Source organism: Stegastes partitus, unplaced genomic scaffold (genome assembly GCF_000690725.1).
Source record: "Stegastes partitus isolate 25-593 unplaced genomic scaffold, Stegastes_partitus-1.0.2 Scaffold1597, whole genome shotgun sequence".
NCBI classification, from domain to species: Eukaryota; Metazoa; Chordata; class Actinopteri; family Pomacentridae; genus Stegastes; species Stegastes partitus.
The window spans coordinates 20,607-36,361 of record NW_007579328.1 but is presented as its reverse complement, the minus strand read 5'-3'; the positions used below and the strand labels follow the sequence as shown (position 1 = coordinate 36,361).

At 41.4% G+C, this 15,755-nt stretch overlaps 1 protein-coding gene across 1 annotated transcript; it reads left to right on the top strand.

The window, feature by feature from the left end:
- The first annotated feature begins 1,857 nt into the window (after positions 1-1,857).
- On the top strand, positions 1,858-11,274 carry LOC103371495 (catenin beta-1-like). The gene is made up of 17 exons (XM_008300843.1): positions 1,858-1,985; positions 2,993-3,033; positions 3,565-3,774; positions 4,005-4,255; positions 4,396-4,634; positions 6,416-6,617; positions 6,747-6,891; positions 7,092-7,195; positions 7,503-7,637; positions 7,872-8,075; positions 8,201-8,359; positions 8,462-8,581; positions 8,779-8,929; positions 9,027-9,148; positions 9,529-9,589; positions 9,963-10,158; positions 10,277-11,274. The coding sequence occupies exons 2-16, from the start codon at positions 3,021-3,023 to the stop codon at positions 10,151-10,153; spliced, it is 2,307 nt and encodes a 768-aa protein (XP_008299065.1). The 5' UTR covers positions 1,858-1,985; positions 2,993-3,020; the 3' UTR covers positions 10,154-10,158; positions 10,277-11,274.
- The last annotated feature ends 4,481 nt before the right edge of the window (positions 11,275-15,755 follow it).

Genomic DNA, 15,755 nt, shown 5'->3' with positions numbered 1-15,755 from the left:
ACAGAGCTGATGCCTGTTGAATCTATCATTTCCATTTTGATTTGTGAAATGTTTTTAGCGAACGACTTAAAAAAAAATGTATGAGCCTCGCCAGCTACTTATTTACTCTGTGATTGTTGCTTTGACCACATGCGGAGGCACAATCACAAATAGTTTTTAGTCAATTCAAAGAAAACCTTGCATCTGGGGATCCGTGTATCACATCACACAGAGTCATTTAAATGAGAGGTTATCACTGGCTACATTATTTTACACCGGGTAATGAAAATTGTCACTAAACTTACTTTAAAGCACCGTTCTGTAGCAGGTAAATCCAATAGATCATTATCATCACATGACCAGAATGATGCATGGCTGATATAAACCCCTGAATTCTGGCAAACAAATGAATTCAAGCATAGGAAAGGGTGGCTGTTTCAATTCAGTAAAGAAAGCCAGGCATACACTGATAGAAGTTCCTGGTTGCCATTCCAATGCTCTGCTCATATCTTGCAGATGTCGCTGTCTTTTATATTATTTCTTCCATATGCTGTATCCTTGCAATCATTACTAACGACACAGTGGGTGCACTTCCTATGGTTTTATTGCAAGACTCCGATGTGAGCGCCACATACCGACACGATAAAGTGGAATATAACGCGAATGCACAAGCGGTGGCTGGAATAAATGTCATCATCCTATGCTGGTTTATTTTAAGAAATGTGTGAAAGAATATATTGCCACATTTCCATTCACTCTGGCTGCATGTCGTCTGTCCTCACTCTGGTATTATTTACACCCCTTAAAGACATGTGAATGAATATCTTTTTATTGCCTTATCACAAGCTTCTGTCACTTCAGAGAGCTGATAGAAACACTTTCACTGATCATTGCGGTTGTCTTTTCCATTTCCTGCTTCAACAACAATGTGCTTTTCAGTGACACTTTGGACTTTGACCTTCTCTGGCCTGGCAGCATGTATCACACTCGTGCACTATAGTATGCACGGCAATCTCTCTTTTGACTGTGTTCATTTAAGTGTGTGTTGTTTTCACACATCTATAATAGGCCAAATTGAACTTTCAATTAGGTAACACGCAAATTGTCCTGACATTTATGTTTGTTCTGCTTCAGAGAGCTGATTTAACTGTACTATCGCCAATTACACTGCAAGTAGCCTATAAATAATTTCCCTAAACTATTTCATACATTTTCAAGTATCAACATGCACATTTCTCCTTTTTAATCGTATATGCACACTACACATAGGACTGAGTTTTACTGTCAAGATCACTGTATGTCCTGGGATGAAGTTATGGGTTTCTGTAGAAAACTTCAACTTACATGGTTTCATTTAGTAATGACCTTAGTTTGTGTACTTTGTTTTTCACTCTTCCATTAACTCCTGCAGCTCATCATTTGCCAAATGAGTTCCAACTTAACTGTGTGCAGGTGCCTGAATTGCAAGCCCACATGCTTGCTGACTTAATTCAATAAGCGAAATGAATGAATGGGATTGCTGTTAGGAGAAATGTTTGTGTCTCTCAATTAACTGCATGTTAATTGAACCCCTCTGTCATGTCACAGCAGCTCATGAATCTCATTCCTTCCTAATGGAAGCACCTCGCCCTCCCCACCACTACACCACCACCACTATCACTTTCATTCAAGTTGCTGGAAAACCTCAGACCTGAAATGATCGACTGCTCTCAAAATGAGAAAAGATGTCACGTTTTTGCCCAGAACTGTAATATAATAGTCTTCATGCTAAAACTTTGTTTGAAAAATGACGCCCTACTTTTCCTAGTGCGGCAGAATACTGTATTTTCTCCTTTCGCCATCTTGATGTTCGATCGCACAGGCGGAAGCAACATCTTCGGCGGAGCAACAGCGGGTGTGGTTCGGACTTCTACGGGTGGTTCACCTAGCAGCCCTTCTCCTGTTTTCAGCTCAGATAAAGGGGAAATTTTTCCTGACAAGAACCACGGAGGAGCCGCTCGACTCTGGTAAATATAGTATGTTTGGCACATCTATTATTCGGCGTCTTTACAGCGCGTCAATGCCTGGTTCTCCAAAGAAAATCATCTTTGGCTAGGGAGGGGGCTCCGGTGGGGTTTTCTGATTTGGCTGGCAGCACAGCAGGTTTTGTACGGTGGCGCTTGGATCTACTTTTCATACGTCCTGGCTAGCTAAGCTAATCAAACCAGAATTAAACATTTCAGGAGTGTGCTTGAAAGTCACGGTTCCCACAATGAACTTGTTTGCGAAAATGACGACTTCTAACATTAGCTGCGTCTTAAGACAAGTCATTCTCATTTTTAGTTTGTGGCCGAATCCCTACACACTGTTTGTTTATGTTAGCTAGTTAGCTAACTAGCGGAGAGGTTAGCTACGCACGTTAGGTTAGCTTAGCGAGCGTTCAAGGTAAGCTAGCCAACCTGTTAGCTAGCAGGGGTGGCTAATACATGCTAGCGCCTCGGTCTGGAATTTGATGCGAATGAATTATATATGGTGATTGATGTAACCTGTACAGTTAGCTGTGGTTTTCGTTTAGTTTTGATGAGGCGGCTTGTTAGGCTCGTACTTAGACCCACCATGAGAGGAGGAGTCATGGAAGTGATTGCGGGGCGGAGGGGGTAGTTTCTCTCATTGGAAACCCAAGCTGCGAGGTCGGAACTTGGCCGTGGTAGGGGGAGGGGGAGAAATATGCCTTTGATGTTCTTTGCCGCTGAATGGTGAATTGTGTTCGTGCTGGCCTGGAAATACCCACCGCTTTGCTCTCTCGGCTGGAGGTGGAGGCTCGGCATTTCCCCTCATAGCTACGTTAGCAAGCCAAACAAGCGTCTGAATCACTAGGAGCTGGCACAGGTAGCGCAGAAGACAGCGGTTTTATTATTGAGACCACGTAGGAGAAACGCATAAACATCACGGCTGGGTTTTGCTTGGCCAAACAAGAAATTAGTTGGAGTGTGAGTTGTCTTATTTTCCCCTGTGTACCTATTTCCTTCTACAGACACATCTGCTGAGGGCAGGCAAGAACAATGGCTACCCAGTGTGAGTATGGAAAACGATTAATTTTCATATAAATGAGTTTTATTCATATTGTCTTTTATATTCACATGTAAGAGTTTAGCTGTACATATGCAAATAAATGAGGTAATGCCAGCATTGAGGCAAGGTGGAGACTGGGGAAAAATGGGAGCCAGGTGAGCACATGTCACAGTATCCCAAGTGATTACACTTTGGTTTTTGTTACATCTGAGTTTCTCCTTTAGCAAATAAATGTGTCGAACTTCTTATGTTTGCGAAGTTCAGTTTCTGATTAGCTCCTGTTTTTTTTTTTTCCAGACATAAGATTACAGATGTTTTCTTTGAAGTTTTGTTCCAGTTGCATTTTTATTTTGTCCGTTCCTTTTTTTTTCCCCCTACATCTCCCACAAATCCGATTATTGAAACTTTTATTGTTGCTCATAAAAATTGCATCTAACTTAAATTGAGAGGTTAAGCTAAAACGAGTGGAGTGAAGATAATTCTTCTCCTAGTGTGGCCTTCCTTGTGGTTCACCTTTGTGCTCTTTTTGTGTAGCTGATTTGATGGAGTTGGACATGGCCATGGGTGACAGCAAGGCTGCTGTGAGCCAGTGGCAGCAGCAGTCCTATCTGGATTCAGGCATCCAGTCTGGTGTCACCACCACAGCACCATCTCTGAGTGGCAAGGGTAACCCTGATGCTGAGGAGGAGGATCCAACTCTGTATGACTGGGAGTTCAACCAACCCTTCACTCCTGAGGCTACAGGTAAAGAAAACTGGTACTCGTGTTTTGGTGTCTGTTTTCTGGCTCATCTAATGAAATAGGAACCTGTAAAAAATACTCGGAATTAGTCACAATCACAATGTTGTTTCTGTATTGCTGTAAAGCAGTCCTAATTGAAGATGATTAAAATGGCTACTATAGAAGAATGGTTTAATGAAATAGTAAATTACTTTAGTTGCTTGATATTTATCATCATTTTGTATTTGTTTTAGACATTGAGGGTTATGCCATGACCCGGGCCCAGCGTGTTCGCGCTGCCATGTTCCCAGAAACCTTGGAGGAAGGCATCCAGATCCCACCTACTCAGCTGGATGCAGCCCACCCAACAGCTGTGCAGCGTCTGGCAGAACCCTCTCAGATGCTGAAGCATGCTGTGGTCAACCTCATTAACTATCAAGATGATGCTGAGCTGGCCACTCGTGCCATCCCTGAGCTCACCAAACTGCTCAATGATGAGGACCAGGTACATGTGTAGATAAGCAAATTATCACCTGAATATACTCAAATACCAAAATGGTATCAGCTGAGTAACTTTTGGTATAATGTCATTTAGTTTACATCCCTTCTGAGACCATTCATCCCTGACAAACATTTCTTTCTTAGGTTGTTGTGAATAAAGCAGCTGTAATGGTGCATCAGTTGTCAAAGAAGGAGGCATCGCGCCATGCCCTGATGCGTTCACCACAAATGGTTTCGGCAGTTGTTCGTGCCATGCAAAACACTGGCGATGTGGAGACTGCTCGTTGCTCTGCTGGCACTTTGCACAACCTCTCCCACCATCGCGAGGGTCTCCTTGCAATCTTCAAGTCTGGAGGCATTCCTGCCCTGGTCAAGATGCTGGGGTAAGAAATGCGACAGATTGTAGGACTGTTTATAATTCATGAGTGATGGTTCATATCAATGTTGATTGATGCAAATGACAAAAATGTAGAGAACCTGTGTTGGAGCTTTTGGCAGAGTGGTCTTACGGCTGTCAGTGGTTTGATGAAAAAGTTGTTTGTTGGATTTCTTTGAAGCAACATTTGTTTTCTGTACAGTCGTGGTGTAGATCAGTGAGAGGTAGTTTGTAAGGAAGGCCTTAATATTGCTTTGCAGGTGTTGGATTCATCTCTTGCAATACATCTCTGTTTCTGGCCAAGATAGATCCCACAAGCTGCAGTGTTGTTATTTACATAGCGATAAACAGCAATGGCACTGTGGAAATGAAATGTTATGTGATGCTGATGTACATGGTGTAGCCATTAATCAGAGAGACTGTAAGTGGAACCTTAATCACATACACTAACCAGGTGGTGTACAATGTCCGGTGGGTCAGCATAAACAAGCCAAGGAAAGTTTCAATGCACTTGAATTACAGAAAATGTAAATAAATACAGTTTATATTACACTATTGGTCTCATTCAGTAGCCACACCTCACAGATCAAACAGCTCGCTGTCAGCTCTTGTATAAGTCAACACAAAAGGCCAAAGTTGAGTTAAAAACTCTAAGATGCTTGTTTTCCCCTTTATATTTTCTCTAATGTGTGAGTGAAGGCTGTACTCAGTCTGAAAATGTACAACAACTGTTATTAGTCTCCCCAATTGTAAGTGAGCAAACAATGTCAACTGCAAATGAAGACAAACAGTAGATATGGTACAACTTTCAGGAGTGACAGAGACACTTGGATACACACAGAACTCAAAGACTTGTTATATCTTAGGATATCCAACTCGAAATCTTTCCAACAAGCTAAACTCACAAAGAACGACGACTCACTTTGAAACCATTGAAATGTCTTCCCTCTTTACTTTAGGTTTTGTATTTCTCCATGAAAGCCAAAACAGTTAGCTCTCTGGCAAGTTCCAACCTGTTGGATGTCGCATGAGTGTGTTTGATTTTGCACCTGGAATCACATTACCGTGCTTTAAATACAGGATGGAGCAGTAGCATGAAAGGAGATGAACGGCCACATTTTATTGGACTACAATCGCTGAATAGATGTGGATACAGGTAGCAGTTTGAATTAAGTAACCATTTCAAGAGTTTTTAAGGCTAGTAATGGTTTAAATCGTGAGGTTTTCACCAAAATGGCAGTGATTAAATTTCTCTGTAGAGCTCTTAGAACTTTATTAGTATGATAATGTTTCCTTGACGATTGGATGGTTAGGGTCAATGAGGAGAGAGTAGAAAGAAGTGTGATGTGTTGGTACAGTGCTCCAAAGTACCAGCTTTAATTTACAGAAGGCTTCATGGAAGTTGTCAGTTCGGTCATTGGTCTTAAACTGAATTCCTGGTTCGTTGCAAAGAACAAAATGTTAATTTTTTTGCAGTTGAAGTGTAATATCTGTTGTTATCTAAGCTGTGAAAGGTAGCTCGTAATCCAAATATCAAAATGTTTCAGAATGTGAAACAGCACCTCGTGCAGCTGATTTATTATGGTCATATTCAGAGCTGAGTGTTAACAGACACTAATTGTGTGACTAATTATGTCTAGGGTATGAAAAGCTCCCACTTTGTGTGGAGAAGCTTGTGGTAATAGTGTGAATTTGTATCTGTAACACCTAATTTTAAAAGGTGTTTTCGAAGGTGGCCTTGACTGCTGAAGTTGTCTGATTCCCGTCTGTGTGTGTGTGCTTTGTCAGCTCACCAGTGGACAGCGTTTTGTTCTATGCCATCACCACGCTCCACAACCTGTTGTTGCACCAGGAAGGGGCCAAAATGGCAGTGCGCCTGGCTGGAGGATTGCAGAAGATGGTGGCCCTGTTGTCTAACACCAATGTCAAGTTCCTGGCAATCACTACTGACTGCCTGCAGATTCTGGCATATGGCAACCAGGAAAGCAAGGTATTGCAGTATCAGCTAATTTGTGCATGCATTTACATTCATTTATTGAGTCTGTCGTATGTCTGTTCACACCACTTGGCTGGTAGCAGTTTGTATGCGAGCATAAACATATTTCTGTCTTGGTTTTAGCTGATCATTCTGGCCAGTGGTGGTCCCCAGGCCCTGGTCAACATCATGAGGACCTTTACATACGAGAAACTGCTGTGGACCACAAGCAGAGTGCTCAAGGTGCTCTCTGTTTGCTCAAGCAACAAACCTGCCATCGTAGAGGCTGGTACGTACATACTCGTGGTATACCACTGAAACAGAAATACAATACAGTGAAAGAGGCATAAATAAGATATTTCAGGACTCACTCACTGCAGTACAAGTGTGAATTTATTACAAGTCTAACTTACAGCTTTTAGTTGTGCTTTGCTTCTAAGTAGAAAGTCATCTGATGTAACATATTTGTTTGTTTGACTTTGTGTGTAGGAGGCATGCAGGCCTTGGGGCTTCATCTGACAGACCCCAGCCAGCGTCTGGTCCAGAACTGCCTCTGGACTCTGAGGAATCTTTCAGATGCCGCCACTAAACAGGTACATCACACTTTTTGTTTTGTCATAAATGCTTGCTTCTCACACGCCCCAGGTTCAGTGTCAGCAGCTGTTGCTTAGAAATGTGTTAAATGCCCCTAGTGTCTAATGAAGGTTTACAAATACAACACATGCACGTTTTTTTTTTGTTTTTTTTTGTTTAAAGCACGACAGCTGCACACAACACAGAGGAGCATCCAGGATCTTTTTTTGTTTGCTCATTTATCTAATCTCATTTATTGTAAGTTACCTATTTTCCTTGTTTTTTCCTCCTCTCTTTCTTTGCTGCCCTGTCCTCTGCTCTCTGTAGGAGGGGATGGAGGGTCTCCTGGGGACTCTGGTCCAGCTGCTGGGCAGTGATGACATCAATGTAGTGACATGCGCTGCTGGCATCCTTTCCAACCTGACCTGCAACAACTACAGTAACAAACTCATGGTTTGTCAGGTAAGTATACACACAGTAGAAATGGAGTTCTCTGCACATCTTCCAGAGAAATTTAGCTGAAAAGGTGCTTCTCATCTTGAGGACAGCAAATTTTCAGAAGGGTCTGGGTCACACTACACTACACAGTAGTGTTAGTCTGTTTGCACTGAGCAAAGGCTGGGAATGAAGCAGAGTAAGTGACCTTACGTTTTGATGTGATATCACATGGACCAATAATTAATTTCATCCCCTCAGGTTGGCGGCATTGAGGCTTTGGTGCGAACAGTACTTCGGGCTGGCGACAGAGAAGACATCACAGAGCCAGCAGTCTGTGCCCTGCGTCATCTTACTTCCCGCCATCAGGATGCTGAAATGGCCCAGAATGCTGTGCGCCTTCACTACGGCCTGCCTGTGGTGGTCAAACTACTGCACCCTCCATCCCACTGGCCACTAATCAAGGTCATTATCCCTTTTGTTTCCGTTGGACCTTCACATGTTTCCAGATGAAGAAAATAATCATTGTTGAACAGGATTTATCAAAACTAATTCTAACTCAAAACACATGCAATTTTCCATCTATTTAGGCTACAGTTGGTCTGATTCGCAACCTGGCGCTCTGCCCGGCCAACCACAGTGCTTTGCGGGAGCAGGGAGCTATTCCCCGACTGGTCCAACTGCTTGTCAGAGCTCACCAGGACACCCAGAGGCGCACCAGCATGGGAGGCAACCAGCAACAGTTTGTGGTATGTAAACAGCTTCAGGTTTTCCTTATTTGAACATTTAGATGTTTTATTTTTTGTGTGTGTGTATTTCATTTTCTTTTCATCTCACTAAAACGCATTCAGGAGGGTGTGCGTATGGAGGAAATCGTGGAAGGCTGCACAGGAGCTCTGCACATCCTGGCCCGGGATGTCCACAACAGAATTGTCATCAGAGGACTCAACACCATTCCACTCTTTGTCCAGGTACAATCTTACTGCAGACCACCTAGACTCCCCCACCCAGTGTAAAAATCTTTGTCAGTTGAATAGTTTGGTGTTGAAAATCAAACCTATGAATTAACTTGGATTCTTCTATTATTAGTGTTCCTCTGCTGCATGCATGTTGGTGACTCTTTTGTCTTTATCCCATATTGAATCCTCTCCTCTGCTTTTGTATCCAGTTGCTGTATTCTCCAGTGGAGAACATCCAGCGTGTGGCAGCAGGTGTGCTGTGCGAACTGGCTCAGGACAAGGAAGCTGCTGAGGCAATCGAAGCTGAGGGAGCCACTGCACCACTCACCGAGCTGCTTCACTCCCGTAACGAGGGCGTTGGTGAGTATACGGGTGCAAATACAAACTGTGTACACACGTCTGATTGTCAGTGTCAACCCGAGGTACTTGACTTGTGTTTTTGTGCGTTCTCCTGCAGCAACCTATGCTGCAGCCGTCCTGTTCCGCATGTCTGAGGACAAACCCCAGGACTACAAGAAACGTCTGTCAGTGGAACTGACCAGCTCTTTGTTCAGAACTGAGCCTATGGCCTGGAATGATGTACGTGTACACACACACACACACACACACACACACACACCAATTGAGCTATGACATCTGCACTGTGTAACAAATCTGAGCAGGATACATCCATATATTGTGTGTTTACATGGGAAAAAATGGAAAAATGATGCATTATGAAAATACAGCATTAGAAAACTCTTATAGGACAAAAAATAGTGTTTACATTTGTTTCTGTGTATTTGATGACTGTCCGTTAGCACACATATTGAGTGATTTCAGTGAGTGTGAAATACATGGATTAGATTTTTTTGTATGATAACAAAAAATGGTACTCTGGATTTGAGATGAAACTATTCACTCTTTCAAATAAGTAGTTTTATGTTGGGCTGTACTCGTCACTCTTTGCCTTTTTATAGACTGGAGACCTGGGGCTGGATATGGGAGCACAGGGAGACCCTCTGGCTTACAGGCAGGATGGTGAGTACTTGCTATTTCCTTAATGAAATCCCTTCTCTGTCTTTTACATTATATTTCACCATCTGCATAGGTATAAAAGCTTCTGATGTTGTGGTTTCCATTTTGATCAGCAGGAAAAACATAATTGTCTTGAATCAACATTTTTAGCATGGGGGAGGGGGGGAGGAAAGGCTGTCGTTTCATTCAGCTGTGAATTGTAAAAGAAGAAACCTAGGAGTTCATAAATATCTAAAAATCTAAGCTAGCTGTTGATCATCTGCTTATTTTCTGCCAATTGACATCCTATGGTGTCCTTCGGCATCTTTAGCTGTTCATTTTGCAGTTGCTAATCAATTAGAATGGTAACCTCCAGTGTAATGTTTTTGCCTGTCAGATGGAGCATACAGGGCCTACCCAGCAGCTTACGGCCAGGACACCCTGTTGGACCCCATGATGGAAGGTGCTGACTACCATGCTGACACTCTGCCCGACCTGGGTCACCACACTGATCCATTGCCAGACCTCGGCCACACCCAGGACCTGATGGACAGCAACCAGCTGGCCTGGTTTGACACCGACCTGTAGGATTGGTAAGACAGTCGACTAAATACCTAAATTACCTGTTCATAATTTAAAAAAAATAAAAAATCCATATTGATATAAATAACACCATGTTAATTTCATATTTTGTCTTTTCTTCTTTTGCAGTTGTATTCTGATAGAACCTGCATTGTGATTGGCCTGTATTGTCTGAAGCAGCATTATGATTGGCCGGTAGAGTGTTGAAGGTAAAGAGAGGAATAGGGGGGTCCTGGAAAGTGCCTGACACAAGAAAACTAAAAGATGGTTGCCACAGGAATGTTTAAGCAAGTCGAAACCCAGGGGGGAGGGGGTGGGAGGGGAAGGGGAAAGGAAAAGAAGGGGTTAAAGAAGAAACAGTGAGATGTGGAATCACACAATGGAGGTCTTGGAGCAGGTTACCTATATGGATGAGTGCACATGAGGTGGATCTTAAAAGTTTGAAACACATATGTTTTAGCCTTGCCTGTATTCTTATCAGTTTTTTTGTTCTATTTTTCTTATTCTATTTTTTTATTTCTTTTTGTATTACTCATTCTCTGTTATGGTACTGACCCAGCTTGCCTTCGCACTAGCCATCTTCATTTTCTCTTCAATGCTAATCATTTGTAATTTTTTTTAAAAAAAAAACAACAACAACAACGTATATTACATGTAGTATTAAGTTATAGTGATATTATACAATGTTCCTTTGGTTTATGGTCGAATGTGTAGAACACTAATAATCAGTTGAATTGTACTCTGACTTAAAGTGTAACATTGTGTAGTTTTTTTATAATCTCAAAAATGGAGAATTATGCATTCTTAATATGTGCTTGTTTGAGCATAAAATATGTCAGTGTCACAAATGTTCTAAAGAGGGATATGGGTGAAATTGAGGGTGGGTCGGGGATAAATCTAGAGACAAGTGTTTTATATACAGTATCACTGGTAGGTTAACTATTTTGTATGCTATCATTGGATGTCTGATAGAAAAGTCTAACGCTATCATTGGTGGTCTAATAAAACCCAGTTTTATGTGCTATCAAGGGTAGCTAGGTTGACGAACAGTTGTAGTCCTGCTGTGCTTATTTTGGAGACGAGGTTATGACACGGCTGAACAATAAAATGGCATTTTATTTCATTTAGTCTCTGTCCTGTGTCGTCTGTTCTTGCAGAATTAAATTCATGTTGTCACGTTTGGAGTTAAAAAATGGATGGTTAACGTTCAACTTACAGCTGGTGGCCTCACTGAAAAGACACCAGTTGGATACGCAGACACAATCAACCCTGTCAACAGTTTATCTGCAAGTGAAATGGACAGTAAATACTTAGGCTTTGAAACAGCAGTCCAAATTAAAATCCAGGCAGATTTAAACTACAATTTTGATTTTGCCAAGACCAAATAATAATTGAGAGTGTGACAAATATATAGTGGGGTGTGACACATTGCAAGGTGTTAATCTGATATAATCTCCAAACTTCACCATGTGTGTGAACCTCACATTCTTTAGCGCTGTAACCATCAAAGGGTCACACCAACGTTTTCACTCAGATACATATGAAGAGGTGTGATACATCTTTTGTCATGTTTAACAGTCACACGAGACTGGTACAGATACTACATATATATGAATGATTTTAATTTGGTCAAAGTCAAATCTTAAAATTCTGATTTCATTCAGATTTTTAATTTGGTGTGGTCATAGTTTAAACCTGCCTAGGCAGGCTTACAATCTCAAATTTGTTACAAGGATGATTTCAGTTTGGTTGAGATCAGCTGTCGGCAACCTGCGGCTCTTTCATCCCTCTGCGGCGGCTCCTTGTGGCTTTGGAAAATAAATGAGTATTTAATTTTTTATTTTTTTTCAGTTCATTGGTTTTTAAAATGCAATTCGGAATTTGAAGATTATGGTGATCTTGTATCAATAAACAAAACGTTTTTAATTTCTTTTTTGTGGCTCAAAATATGCAACACACTCACTGATGTGCGACACCCGCCGGCACGTGCAGTGTTGCCAACTTGGTGACGTTCTCTCTAAATCTGGCAACTTTCCAAATCCTCGTGGGGACTTTTTTTTTCAAAAATGACTAGTGACAAATCTAGCGACACTTTCTGGTGTTAATCGATATTTTTTTCTGGTGTTTTGGAGACTCTGATGTGAAAACACGTATCGTTCTGCAGTTACTGTTCTCAGCGAGCAGCGGTGCTGCCGTGAGCTCCTCCCATCCCAAATCGCTCACAGGCGGTGAGCAGTCTGGTCAGCAGTCCCAGCTGCAGTCAGCAGGACAAACAGACGCCATTTTTACTTATAATTTAAGTTTGGCTTTCTATTTCATAAATAGGAGGAGGGCTCAAATAGACATTGAGTATTTTATTTGACAGTAACCTTCGACCCAGCGTCTTTTATTTAGGAGTTAGAAACGTTTTTGTTGCATGCAGAAATAAAATTTTGTTTCTCTGTAGTAGTTCATAAATTTTATAAATGCAACAGACTACAGTTTTTTTTTTATACATAGCATTAGCGTAATAACAATATATGGTATCTGTGTTATCTTCATTTTAGATGTCAACAGGATTTTGTGGCTCCTGGTGTTTTCTTTTCTGTGGGAAACGAGTCCAAATGGCTCTTTGAGTATTGAAGGTTGCTGACCCCTGGGCTAGATGAAATCAAAAAATTTAAATTCTGTTTAGGCAGATTTAAAATTTTGACTGTGACAGGTACGTCCCTGTTGATCTACGTGAAATGATTTACACAGTAAAACTGAAAGCTGTAATGTTCTAAGGTTCGCAGGGTTTTTCTTTCCATCAGAAAGTAGAGTTTCAAAGCTGTCTGAAAAATGGCCTCTGTATTTGGTGTTGGCACATGTAAACACTTTGAGGCAACAGTCACATTTTCACAAGGTTACATGTGCTGAAATGAAAAAAATGTAAAAAGGTCGTTTGGCCCTTTTATTGCTTGGAGAGTGGAAGAAGACCAGTTTCATTGTGGACAACACAGCTGAGTTAGGACAGCTAACATGGATGTTCCAGGGTGTAAAGATCAAAGAGTTACCCCTTTTAAATGGAAACTGTTTCAGAAGAGAATATTAGCAAAGTGTCTGGTCGTTGGCAGACTAAATAACAGTGAATCTCAGCAGTGATAGTATCTGTCCCACCATGTTTAATTGATCTCTTTCCGAAACCTCTCCAGCCTAATCACTATCATCACACACCAGTGGTCTGTTGCTGTCTCCTTTTGAGCAGCTGCCAGGGTCCAAGCAGCACATATTAATGACAAAATTACACATTTTGCTGACTGAAGCAAACAGACATTAACATTGTCCTTTAAAATGTCAATGTGCTTGCTTTTTATTTAGTAAACTTTAAAATATATATATATAAAACATAGGAACATAGCATGTGCAGGAGTTAGGTCTCCTTCTACTTGTAAAGAACTTCAATTCATTTGGCCTTAAGTGGCTCGTTACATCTTGTAAAGCATGTCAGGAACTGTAAGCAGGAATCGTTGGATGTTAACGACTCCAGAGCTGCGAAATCTTCTGACTCCTTAAACCCACTCATGAGTTTCTCCAAGTGCTGGTTCCCAAAGTGGAGTTACTAAATGATTTACAAGAAATCAAACAAGATTAAAAAATAATTATAAATGGTACATTTAACCCCAAATTATTACAAAGGGGAAGAAAAACTGAAGAAAAATGTTTGTTGTTGGGGGGTAGGCCTGGTGGTGTGTGTAAATGACTGTCTGCAACCCCTTTGTGAGCTTCAACCAGCTTGAACCAGAACAGGGCGGCTCTGTTGCACCACTATGTTGGAGGTTGTGACCTGAAAAGTCTTGGAAGCCCCTCATCTAAGCAAACTGAGTTCACCTAAATACAGCATGTTGTGTTTTAGCAAGCTGAATGAACAGCGACATTGATTTAAAATGACAATATGCGTGTCAGCATTCCATCTAAAACTTTAGCGAGAACCTCTGACTGATGTGTATGAACATTTACTTTAATGGTCTTTACCCTGTTAAAAGCAAAACACAAATCTTTACCTCGTGCAAAGATTGTTCTGTTTGGCAGCAAATCCTACACTGTACTACATCGAAGCTTTTTTGTTTTTTCCAACTTTCTCGCGTGCATTTCTAACTCAACTTATTAAATTGATGGAGAGTTTTGCATTCTTTAAAAAAACATCCAGACAAACTCATCTGGGTTCAAATGTTCTCTGTTTTTCAAAAAGAGCTCTTGGCTTTTATTCACCGACTCAAATAAAATATCAGTTGAAGGACAATTAGCACAATAGACTCTGTACAAAACTGTAACCACCTCTGACATTTAGCTGACAGCTCTGTGCAGGTAAAGATGAGAGAGGGAAGCAAAGAAAGACAAATATCCAGATTGATAGGTCAAAGTGACGGCATTGAGGCTCGTCTTAGGCTGAGACCTAACAAAGACGAGCAGGAAAAAAAAATGAAATAGATTATGAAGGCAGACATATGAGGCAGATTTTCTTTTTCATTCATTGCAGACGTATTCTTTTTAACACATTGCTATTAGCAACGAGGACACGGTGCAGAAATCCTTGATCTGTCAAAGAGGTGTGTAAAAATGTAACCACAAGAAACTCTCAGATCTCTGCAGTTTATCTTACTAACCCAATACATTTTTGTCTGTTGCAGAGATTCATCTATACCTGCTAAAAAATACTGACTTCCATCAGTAATTTTAAAAAGTTCTGTGAAGAGCTTGTTCAGGCCTCTCATTTCAGCTCATTCAGACAGTTCCTTCAGGTCAGTAGGACATTAGCATTGGGTGTTGCGTATTCCATGCGAATGAGGATCTTTTTGGCGGGAACGATGTCTGCACCGTCGGGCGGAGTCACGTATATGATAATAGATGCGGTCCAGCACCTCAGAACATTTACATTTATAAATGTAGTCTTTTGTTCTGTTTCTGTATCAAGAACAACCTCTAGAAGCTTCAACTTCCTGGGCTGAGTTGAAGCAAAAGGTGTTTGCGTGCTTCCTCTAATCTGTTTTTTTCTTCTGCCATGCAAATTCAGTAAATATGGTTGATGATGTAAACAGAAAAATATGTTCCTAAGATGTCTGTCTTCTCCCTTTCCTCTGCTGCTGTTTTGGAAAATCAAAGGATAATTATGTTCATGTCAGTAAAAGAGGTGGAACTCAAATCAAATTCTTTACAGCTACATTAAAATCGAGGACATGCGGGCGCAGCCAGTGGTCCCTGAGCCCCACCCGAGCCCCATCTCCATCTCATTTGGGGGAACAAAGGTGCTCATTAACCTGCAGTGCACACCCTCTAATGCCCCATTGTTCCATCAGGACTTATATCTAGAGCCATGACCACTTCAGGTCCACTTCACCTCTCTCTGAGGTTGTGACAGGTTGTTACTTCGTGTGGGACTTCAGCAAACAAGATGCAGAGCAGAAGCGAGAAGTTTGGATCTCAGCGGGGTCTGCTCAAAGGGAGCAACACCTACCTGGCCAAGATCGCTCTCGCCCTCCAAAGCGTTCCACGCAGGATGCTCACTTTTTCTCAGGTAAGAAGCAGATGCACATTTACCTAGAAACCTGCAATATGGGGTTTAATTTGTCATTTCTAAATGTCTCATTAT